This window comes from Gossypium hirsutum, chromosome A05 (assembly GCF_007990345.1).
Source record: "Gossypium hirsutum isolate 1008001.06 chromosome A05, Gossypium_hirsutum_v2.1, whole genome shotgun sequence".
Lineage (NCBI taxonomy): Eukaryota > Viridiplantae > Streptophyta > Magnoliopsida > Malvales > Malvaceae > Gossypium > Gossypium hirsutum.
This window is the reverse complement of record NC_053428.1, coordinates 109,961,611-109,973,713: the sequence shown is the minus strand read 5'-3', so window position 1 is coordinate 109,973,713 and position 12,103 is coordinate 109,961,611. Positions and strand designations below refer to the sequence as shown.

Genomic DNA, 12,103 nt, shown 5'->3' with positions numbered 1-12,103 from the left:
TATAAAAACTTAAACTGGACTGGTTATTCAAAATTGGCAAGCGTACCGATCCAAGAAGAGCCATTAGAACGATTGACTTGAAAATTGGACGATTGAACCATTTTTTTATTTTTATTTTATTATTTTTATCAAACTAAAATTTTATTATCCAGCTATTAGCATATCTCATAATGAAATATTCTAACCAAGGTTTTCAGAACTAGATCGATAGTCAAACCGATCAGGCCATCAATTTCCCAATTCAACTGATTCGTCCAATTGGATTAAATAAAGTATTAAAAATTAAAAAATTGGTTCAACCCTTCGATTCCCAAGTCAACCGTTCTAATAGCTTTCTCCACACAAATACCCTTGTCAATTTCAATCTAATCTGTCCAACCAACTAACACAAATACCCTTGTCAATTTCAATCTAATCTGTCCAACCAACTAATCCGATCCAATTTAAACTTTTATATATTTTTTTATAAGTTTATATCAATTTTAATAACTTTTGATACTTTTTTTATAATTTTTATAAAATCTTAATAAGTTATTACAAAATTTTAAATGTGTTTAATTTATTTTATAAAAAATTATTATTTATTAGATTTTTAAATAATTTTTTATGATTTTTTAGTATTTTTTTAGAAAATATTAGATTAAACCAGATTAACTTGATCAATGACGAAATCGATGCAGCTTTATTTATTACTTTTTCTTAAAAGCTTTTTCGACATGTAAACCAATGAAAGCTGCCCAAAAAGGCCAAAAATAAGCTTCTTACTTGATTAAGAAGCTAGGCTAGCTCTATGTGCGGTGCAATCAATTGCTTGATTAAGGGTTGGTAAATACTATGAGCAACCAAGGCATGCATTATTGTCTAACATAAACACCAAATAGCAATCAAGTTCTGCCAAGAAATAACTTCATGTTCATGCTTTTGTAACAGTCAAGTCTATTATTAAAAATAAACAAACTGAGCCAAGGATGACTTCCCACCGGAACAAAGCAGCCGTATCTTTCATTGAAGCACCGGACTGCAGTGCTCCCACCATAATCTATCAGCCGCAACCAGAAAGATGATGGAGGTTCCCACCACTCCCCCGCATGGCTCCAGCAATGAGAGAAGAATAGCCAGAGAACCTGAAATCTCGCTGCTGTAGCATTTCATCACCGTTGGAGGCACTAGTGACATCAGAGCAAGTGGTAGTTGAAGCAGCGTCTTTGTAATTTTCCAGCTGATTCGACATGTTTGCACACAAATGTAGCTGAGGAGACCTTGATGCATCAAGTCCATGGCTTGTTGGAATCGGCTTGGATTCTTGGAGCTTCTTTGTGTTCAGGAATCGCCCGCCATTTCCTCTAGCCCTTTTTAAAGCGTGAAGATGTCGAGACTCATGCAGATAGGGCTGCAAACATTTATAAAATAACTCAAGGTATATCAATCATAAGCCAAATAACCGGACTTACCATCATGGGCCACCTTGCAGCTCATGCGCAGTATGTATGAAGGAAAAACTTTAAAAGCATACCTTTCGAACTTTGATCAGTTTATTCTGAGCCTCAAGCTTCGCTCGATACTGTCTTCGCCTGAGAATAGCCCCATACTGCTTTGCATTAACATAAATAGTTTCGTCTTCTGTAAGCTCCAAAGGAAGTGGAACTCGAGCAGGAAGCATTGCTAGCATACAAGGATGATGACTCTGAGACAAATGCAATGACAAATATCTCACAAATGGAAAACAACGAATGTGCATTTCTGTCTTATCATACATACCAAGGGGAGCAGCTTAAATAGATTTTTCGTGCATATGATTTAGCAGCCCAATGAATCAGAAACCACATCAAAACCACTTTAGTCAGACTACGAGAGTGAAACCATAGTTTAAAATAAACAAAATTAGTCAAGAATAAGAATTGCTTCGGCGGTACTTGTTGCATCATTTTCATGCTTCATATAGTAATAGTAAGCCAACTTCATGTGATAAGAGCATGAAAGAAAAGCTTCTCCCGTAAAGAATCATTTTGATAAGAAAAGCAAAGAAGAACAAGAGTAAAGCAGGAATCAAAGTGAAATAGAATGAAAGAAATTAATTTTGAAAAAGGGAAGAAGAATTTGGGGATTTACTTGATGAATATTAAAGGATCCATAAGACCAGTATAACATTATTTGAGCATTCTTTATATAAATGGAGAATGCAAGACCCCAGGAAGGTCATAATGGATTTAAATTATGGTATAGCAACAACCTATCCTCTAAGTTGTGCTTTATTCATTTTCTACAGCATTAAGGTTGCATCTGGTAATTAAAGGACTACACATAACCTTTATGAGATTCCTTGAAGAGAAGACTACATGTAGGACATCAAAATGAAATATATAATTGACTTCTAGAAATTATTTAGGGTGTTAAACAAGATTATAAAACCAACCACCCCCTTTTCTATGGATTGATAATATACCAGACTGAAGTGCTTGCCATCAAACAAACCTAATTAATGTGGAAAGTTTCTTACCATAGCTGGAGGTGGGCAAACAGCAGTCACAGCACCACCAAAATACGGTTCAGCACAATGGAGCGGAATATGAGTCTGCTGTAAAGGACAAATGATACATAAGACTATGATACATCTAAATAGCAGCCAAATAGCATACGCAATAACCTACAATTGATTTGCTATAGTCAACTTGTGAAGGAGAGAAGACATATTCCTGAGTTCCCATTGACGAGGCTAATTTAGCATGATGTTCAACAAGCTTCCCAGGAGTTTCATTACCTCCTGAACAGGTACACGAACAGTTAATTATATATATGGATACTAAGGAGAAAAGAGAAAAAAAAAATAGCATTATTTTAACAGATGAACTAGGACTATTTTGCTCAGACAAGCTCTGCTCACACTTGGAGTGATGATATTATTATTTACAGCCAGGTAACAAGGTGAAACTTAACAATCACTTCAGCATAGATTTGCAACTCTCTTCTATTTTAAGCAATTTAGTTAGAGTATCAGAGAAGATAAGCCTATCAGAACATGCATACAAATTAAAAGCATAAAATGCTGCTAATAACAAATGAAATAGATACTTGCTAAGAAGAAGGTTCCACATTATGTACTTAAAGAATAAATAACATAGATTGAATCATTATCTCACAAACAGTAATATTGAGCAAATATAAAGACCTGATGATGCTGAAATTGAACTTTGCCCATAAAGATTGCTATCTCCAACACTAGCCGCTTCAGGGTAAGATTGGCCGGTTGATTGAGTTGATGATGAGTCCTGGTCTTGAAATTGAAAACTTAGCTGCTTGGCATTATGAAAGTGTTGAGGTACAATTCCCATCTTCAAGTTTAAACTTTCAGACATGATGATTGCTGGACATGAGATTCAGTTGAATTGACCCAAGATGAGCAGCCAACTACATTCGTGCATGTCAAATGAGAACTTAACACACAATCCTTTTTATGCAAGGTTTGCATTTCGGTAACCTACCATTCAAACTTCAATGCATCCTGACTTATAAAAGGAGCCGTGAGAGATTTTGAAAGTGCTAAGAAGAAATCTTTGCTGCTATATGTTAACGTGCTCGCACATCAGTGACCTAGCAACAAACAAAACATTGTCATACTCATAGTGTTAGATGTTTAAATTGGAAAAGACTGTTATAATAAATTGGTGTAAGCCTTCTTCACCAGGTTTTGGAAAATTTATTTAAACCAACTTTAAGAGACTTCAACGGATAAGGAGGAACAACCATAAAAAGCATCTTGAGCTTGAAAACAAACCATGTTACACTGCCTAATTCAAACATAAGTATCAAGTTAAAGTGGTAGAGTCTCTGCAGATTCATAGAACCATCAACAAACATAAAACAAAATCAAACTTCCAAGGAAAGAATTTTATTTCAAATATAAAAAGAAGTTTGTACGAGTCCCACACATCCATTGCATCAATGGAAGTTAACGTTCATCCATAACATCAAATTTTAGTTCAGCTACTGAATATATTAACACGAATTGTAGATACAAGAACCCAAACCACATATCAGCCATTTACTTAAAACAAGGATAAATTTGGATGGATTTCTTGCTCAAATAAATTCTAAAGTCTCAAACTTATAAATCTTTCATGCATGCAAAACCCACAACAAAATAATCAAAGAGTGTGCTCAAAGTTGAACCAACAAAAAAATCCCATTAATCAGGTAATCCAAACCCACCATCCCAGGCTCCAAATCAAACTCTATAACCTTACAGGCACAAGAAAAAATTCCTTACAAAACTAAATTATCTGTATCAGGAAGATGATATACAAATACCTTTGGGATTTGTTAAACTGAAAGAGAAATAACACTCATGAAGAATTTTCTTCTAAGCTTGGATTTGTGCATGTCTCTTCCTTCCCTTTCAAACAAAATATTTACCAAAGAAAAAGGGAAAGGAAAAACTCTGTTTCTCTTTGTTCCTCAAAAGCTCACTATTTTTTTTTCTGAGATAAAAAGAGAAAATGTGTTGGGATAATAGTTACTTACCTTCTGAGAAAAAGGTTTAGTCTTTTCAGCTCACTACCATTACCTCTCCACTACCCGCATCATCATTAATTCTGCTATTTCAAAGAAAAAGGAAGTAATTTTTTAATTTGGTTTACATTATTTTATTGAGGGTTGTTTCAATTTTTGGTCAGATTAATATTATTATTTTGGTGGGTGATTTTGTCGTGTTGTGTTAATGGCGTAATGGGTAATAAATTCTCTCTTCTTCTTCTTCTTCAAGAATTGCAACGGCTACACTGCTGCAGTATGCAGACGCTTTTTGCTCTCTTTACAAAGTTTATGACTTCATGTAACGCAACACAAGGCAAGGTAAGTCTCTCTTCTATACCCTCAGCCTCAGTCGCCCTTCCCCCCTCCATTTCACTGCACTTTCTCTCACGCGCCGTCACATCACCTGTCTCTTTTACTTCCCTTTTGAAATTTTCAGATATAATTTATAGTAATTTAATTGCTATCAAAATAAAAATAGAGAAAATTTGGCAAAATAAAAACAATAATCTAATTGCTCCCAAAACAATTAATCTTCCATTTAAAAATGGTTAAATTAGTATTTATATATTAAAAAAATTATAAATTAAGTATTCCATTAAAAATTTCAATGTTAAGTGGTGATTTGGATTTCTTAAAGTTTTATTTAGGTAAATTACATTGAATTAAATGATGAATAAGGTTAGGTAAAAATATTACTGATGCCCATGCAGTTGAATTATATTTTTCTCATCTATTCAAAAAAATGTTTAATTAGTCTCTATATTTTATATCAAAGAGTAAATCGATCTTTTTATTATTCATTTATACTTGTAAGTGACGTTATGATTAACTAATCAACCAAATAACAATACATGGTGTGTGATGTATACCTCATATTGATATGGTACATTTTACCACATTAAAAAATATTTATAAAAAAATTTATGAGAATTATAAAAACATTATAGAAAATTATTAAAATTGATTAAAATTTATGAGAATTTTTTTAAATAACTAAAATTTATTTAAAAACTATTAACGTCTCATATGAATTTGGACAAATGGTTGTCCAAGTTAAGTTAAAATGAGTCTAAACAATAATATGTCTAGGTTCATTCTAGAATTCTTTCTTAAATAATTATAAAATAATTACACATAATTATAAGAAAAATATTAAAAATTATAAGAAGTTAACAAAATATGACCCATCAACTTGATTAGCTATAAGGGATTAATATTTGGTACGCTAGCATTGTACTTTTTTAATTTCACAAATAGACTTAAAAAATTATCATGTGTCTCATTTCTTTTATATATTTATTTTTTTAATATTTTATTATACCTTTAAGGCATTTATATCACCCTAACTTTACTTGTGGAGTCTAAGAACTTTATTAGTAATGTACTCAAATATTTTTACTCTCCAATAAGAAAATACATGTGTCTATAGGTATATTTGAATTTTTTTTAAACATTCTAAATGTGTATAAATAAAATTTTATAATTTTTAAAAATTTTAATCATTATTTATAATATCTTATAATTCTTCATAAATTTTAAACAATTCTCTATAAGTTTTATAATTATTTAATAAATCACATAAAATGAACCTCGACAAATGATTGTCCAAGCTCTTTTTGAGCTTGGGCAACCATTTGTCTAAGATAATTTTGAATATTTTTTTTAATAATTTTATTGGTTTTTAATAATTTTAAAAATATTATATTTCTTAACAATTTTTAAATAATTCTCTATGCTTTTAAATATGTCTAAGATAAAATGAATTTGGACAACCATATGTTTAGGTTCATCTTAGATATGGTTTTTAAATAATTATAAAAAATTATTTATTTTTAGATTTTTTTTATTTTTAAAAATATTGTCACATTAGTATCCGGTTCTTCCTTCAACCACTTCAACATTAATAGGATAAATTGATAGAATTTCTAATAGAATGACCAATTTATTTTTTGATCTAACGTACAAATGCCACTTTTCCCATCTTTAAAGAGAAGGAACAAAGTGCAACCCAACTCTTAATATAAGAAACTTCACGGTACTTTTATCTAATCCTACTCATCGTTTAATTACATGTCACTTATATTAAAAAAAATTGAAAAAAAAACCAAATAATCACTTAACAATGGATGGAATTTTTAATGGACGAGTAAATTTACCTTTTTTTCTAACATTAAGAGGTTAATTTAGTCATTTTATAATAGAGCAAACAAAATACAATCGGCCTCTTAATATAAATTTCTTTTTACTACTTTTACCCTAAATAGTTGATATACTACTCGATAATGAGCAAATAATGACCATTAAAGATGCCTTAATTATTTTCATTAATACATGTGATTGTCATGCCTTATCCCACTTTGACTCGTGCAAAATGTTTATCTTGGCATGAGCCATTTATCTCACATTTGATAGGAACTTGGGTATGTGTTACCTGCCACTTGTAAAACACGCCAATTAAGAAGGCCTGGCTAAGTAACACATGGCTTAAGAACCGAATTCTACTACACTTGCACGACTCATCCCTTAAATATTGATAGAAAGACATCTATCAATCAACCTTCTTATAATGTGTTAGATCTACACGATCAGAGAAACGTTATACCAAATCACAAATTGACCCAACGTAATATTTCAACACAAGATTTCTTATCAACATTCCAAAACACAAGATTTAGCCATTTTCATGAGAGCGAATTGCCTTGCCTTCATTTCACCAACAATTATACTCGCCAACTTGTTTCATAATGTCACATTTTAAAGACATATTAAAGCTCATTTACCCAAATTCACATGTAGTCATCTTAGTCATTTCTTAAAAACACATCAATGTTCATTTCATCATATTAGCCATGCCATGATCACGTAAGGTTTTCACAAATTTTCCTTATTAGTAATCACAAAATAAGAGGCAATATTGTGAAATGCAGCACAACATCATGACATTATAGTTGATGATGTTGTGACATAACTAAATGTTGTAACGATGTCAAGGAAGCTAATGTTGCAATGTTAATTATTGAGTATGTGGGAGTTTAGCGCCAAAGGGTGATGTTACGACATTGTAGCAAAGGAGGTTGTAACATCAGATGCCAAGGTCCCAACGTCACATGCTTAAAAGTTTGCCATCAATTTCATAGTCAAACATCATACTCCAAAAATAGCAAAGAAATTAGAGGTATTCATTTATCACACATACATTTAACCAAATCTAATTTCCAAGCTTATTCATGGTATCATGTGTATTTGTTTGAGCATAGCAACACAAAATGTCAACTAACACTTATCAAGTCAAATATCAACATTGTTGATGTTTGGAGTGATGGCTTGAATGGTATAAAATGGTTAATTAAGGTATGTTTAAATTGTGAAATTAGATTCTTATGTTTTAGGTCACTTATTGAACTTTACTTATTGATATCTTGGTTAAAGTAATGATAATTGTATAAGTGTGTTTAGGCATGAAAAATCTTAGCATGAATGGTAATGAATTGTTGTTGTTTCATGATTAAATTGTGGTGCCAAATGAGGCATATTGGTTAGACACTTACGTTGAGTGAATTAAGGCATATTGGTTAGACACTTACGTTGAGTGAATTAACTTGAATTTGGTATGTTTTGGTGTCTTGTATCATGTTGTTCAAGGGCTTAATACATTGGCTTGTGGTTTAAGGGATCCTTGGTCTAATTTGGCTTATTGTTCAAGGTATTTTAGGCATACACGGCCGTATGCCATACACAGGTGCAAGACACGGTCGTGTGACCCTTTATTACAGGGCATCAGGTTGCTACACGGTATGAGGACATGGGCATAAGGTCTTGCACCACACGGCTTCAAGTTATCACACGACCATGTTACCCCTGTTTTTCATTTTACCTGTTATTTTGTATATGTTTCAGATTGGTTCTGATTTAGTTCCGAACTTGTTCAAAGGCTTTCGTGAGCCCAATTAAAACTCGGTTTTGATTATAATGCATGTTTAACATGAAATTAACTTGAATTTATTGATTATTGAGTATTGTTGAATAAACTGCTTGTGAATGTTTCAGTTTATTGTTGTAGCATCCTATAGCTCGGGTCTAAAAATTAGACCAAGTATAAGGTGTTACAAGGATAATTCAATGAATTAAAACGAAAACTTTAATAACACTATTGTAATCAAATACAAGTTACTGAGGTTTAAGAAAAACAAAGCAATCAGAAAGAAAATTTACCTAGTTATTTTGATAAGAAGGGTTTCAATATTTTCTGTTCGTTTAATATAATGAATAAATTTATATAACGATATATTAATTAATCAAAAATATTTAAATAAATAAAGTTTTATTTATTTATACTTTATTATTACATTTTCTATTATGCAATAAGTTCCATTGTATACAAATATTATTCTAATGCATTTAATATCATTATAATTCACATCACTGCTACCATTGCATTTGAGTCTAATGTATATCTCATCACTAACTTTAATTTAACTATCACATTATTTAATCTCATCATCATTATTGTTTTAAATCATACTAGAGGTAAACTTAGTGCCTATCCAACTGGGCATTTCAAAGAATGAAAACGACTCAGTTTTTTTTTTTGAAATAAGAATATGATTAATTTTTTAAAAAGTTATGATTTTAGAAAATTTATTCAAAAAAATATTTATAATTTAAAGATAATATTTTTATTTTTTAAAATTTTCTTTTACTATGACTCGGCATTGAAGATATGACCTTGAGGTAGTATTTTGGATATAAGTGGTAAGTTTTTATTAGTGGTTTATTGTTGTAACACCCCTTACTTAGATTAACCAGTAACCCGAGCAATGAATGTCACATTTGGGCAATCAATTATTTAATCTTTGATTTCACTTTTTGCACTTCATTTCAGTCATATTAAACTCATTTAAGGCATTTTAAACAATTTCGGGCATTCATTACTGTTTGGTCATGATTGGAAGTCAAAACAAATAAAGGTGACACAAGAAAGGTCCTTATCGCAACAACAGAAAAGGCTTGTCGCGACAATGAGGTCACTAAGATCCCTTTTCGTGACCATGGAAAGGCTCGATCGCCACCATGATCTCACTATTTGGAAGAAGTGGAGTAGTGCTATTGTTGTCGTGATCACAAGTTGCATATTGTCGCGATAATGCCTTTGCAATGGCCAAACTCAATTTTAAACATCTCCAAACACATACTAATCATTTTCATACATAAACCAAGCATTTAAGGCTGTGAAAACACCTTAAAATACCATGTAATACATCATAAACTCAAAGCATAATTCAACTAAATCCATCAGTCCACTAAATATTTAAACTACATAAAATGTATTAGTTAATATTAATATACATATACTTCAAGATACCTATTTACATGCCACAAACTAGTACCAAAAGTTTGATTTCATACTTCCTTTCAAGTCTTGTGATGTGATGAGAAGAGATGAGTTGAGGTAGTAAACTTCACTCTAAAGCTTCAAATCGAACATTTACCTACTTGTTGGAAAATAATGCGTTAAGCTTGTGAAAGCTTAATACGTACATCAAGAATTAACCATACCATTACTTAAATAGAATTTAATATATATATGTAATGTAATGAATTAAAATAAGAGAACATTAAATATATAAATTCATATACAATCTATTCATAATTCACTTACCAATATACTATCATTTTCTTATATCACCTTTTTTTATTAGCCCACAGTAGACTCAACTAAACAAGTGGAATATGCGCAAATAACACTGAAATCACTAGTATGAATGTTCTTATACTATCATTCAAGAAGTGCAAAATCACTGAAATGCACCGAAGTGCCACTAACACTATGCATCGAAGTGCATTATCATTGATTTGCACTGAAGTGTCACTACACTAGCACACTCAAGATTTCCTAATGGTGTGTCATTTATATATAACTAGTTCACATATTATCTACATAGGCATTTACTACGTTATTAACACTAAAATCATTTATCAATTGTATCATATAAAATCTACATTCTTATCAATTTAGTCATTATTAACATGAAATTCTCTGTTCTCTATAGCTTCACAATAGTATCACTTAACATTTATTCACTATTACATCACACTTCATTTAAGCATTATTTCTCAAAATTTTAGTTCACATGTCTACTTTTGTACACTTTACAGTTTAGTCCCTTCTTACTATTATTTCAATACACTTAATCTATTCATTTTGTAATTAGAATTCAATACATATCTTGACTACTCACTAATCAATTTCATATTAAACATTGGCATATTCACATATAGATTAATCATATAACTTACACTTAGGTTAAATAAAATAAAATTCTTGGCGTACTTACTACCAAAGGCTTGGATAACTTCATTCTTGTTTCTCTCTTTCCTTTGCTATCTTCTTTCCTTTGTCACCAACTTGAGATTCGCCCTTTTTCTCTTTTTCCTAAACACTTAGGGTTTTCACTTAAACTTAAATTTCTCTCTCCTCCTACATGAACACTAGTTGTATTACATGAAACTAAGCTTGTTATGGGATTTTTCTATTGATTGTACTAAAAATATATGAAAGAAATTGAAGAACTCAAGCTTGAGATGGTCGAAAATGATGGGAAAAGGACTAAAATGAAAGGAAATGAAAGTTTCCTTCATACATATGGTGAGTGGTCTGAGAATGATGATGATAGTTCTACAAGTTTCCATAAAAATATATTTAATTAAATTATTGAAATATTAAAATATAATATAAAAATTTAGCCATCATCATTTCAATCTAATGGTCCTAATTCCTTTTCAATTTCCAACACTATCTAATGGCTCATATTTCACCAACAATTTAAGATTTTTTATTATAATTATGTATTTATGGAAAGACCATATAGCTCTTAAATTTTCTCTACAATTCCATCTATGATTCATGACACTCTCTTGGTATTATTACACTTCTAATCTTTCCTCTTTGTCCCTTCAATTCAATTTAATCATTTTTACTTTTAATTTTTTATAAGTGCTAAAAGTAACACGTTTTAACCTCATTCTTAATGCATTTTTTGGTGATTATCCGATTTTAATTATGAATATTATACACTTAATCCTTTAAATTCATGTTTAATTTAATGCTTAATAGAGCACTTGAGAGCAAAAGGAGAGAAAAACGAATGAAAACCAGAGCGTTAGAGTAACACTACACCAAAACAGGTCTTTAGCGGCATATTTTGTGGCGCTTGGACGAAAAACGCCGCTAAAAACCGATCATTAGCGGCGCAAAGACCTAAACGCCATAAAAGAACATCATTAGCGGCGTTTACCACAATGCGCCGCGAAATCTCTTAACCAAAACGCTGTGTTTTCGTCTTGATGTATCTTAAAAGTAGTGGCGTTTACGCGAAACGCCATTAAAGGACAGTAATAGCGGCGCTTTCTGGAAACGCCGCAAAATAGCTTAACCAAAACGCAGAGTTTGGTCTTGAGGTATCTTAGAATTAGTGGCGTTTATAGGAAAACGCCGTTAAAGTACAGTAATAGCGACGCTTTATGGAAGCGCCGCAAACTATCTTAAGCGAAACACATCGTTTTGGTCTTGATT

The 12,103-nt window shown here is 31.3% G+C and overlaps 1 protein-coding gene and 1 long non-coding RNA gene across 12 annotated transcripts; one reads left to right on the top strand and one right to left on the bottom strand.

Annotated features, from left to right (window-relative positions):
- Positions 1-835: 835 nt before the first annotated feature.
- On the bottom strand, positions 836-4,939 carry LOC107902490 (nuclear transcription factor Y subunit A-3). 11 transcript variants are annotated; one of them, XM_041114581.1, is made up of 7 exons: positions 4,519-4,939; positions 3,480-3,588; positions 3,167-3,361; positions 2,649-2,761; positions 2,498-2,575; positions 1,514-1,684; positions 836-1,390 (listed from the first exon to the last, which is right to left on the bottom strand). In XM_041114581.1, exons 3-7 carry the CDS (start codon positions 3,351-3,353, stop codon positions 1,043-1,045), a joined length of 897 nt encoding a protein of 298 aa, XP_040970515.1. In that variant the 5' UTR covers positions 3,354-3,361; positions 3,480-3,588; positions 4,519-4,939; the 3' UTR covers positions 836-1,042. The 11 variants fall into 11 exon arrangements, with proteins under 11 accessions (XP_040970515.1, XP_040970511.1, XP_040970516.1 ...); XM_041114577.1 differs by having other exon boundaries at positions 4,306-4,938; XM_041114582.1 differs by having other exon boundaries at positions 2,498-2,572; positions 3,167-3,405; positions 4,306-4,923.
- Positions 4,940-6,745: 1,806 nt separating this feature from the next.
- Positions 6,746-8,497, top strand: LOC121229712 (uncharacterized). The gene is made up of 2 exons (XR_005927628.1): positions 6,746-7,705; positions 8,234-8,497. It is a non-coding gene; the product is annotated as an uncharacterized lncRNA (long non-coding RNA).
- Positions 8,498-12,103: the final 3,606 nt, after the last annotated feature.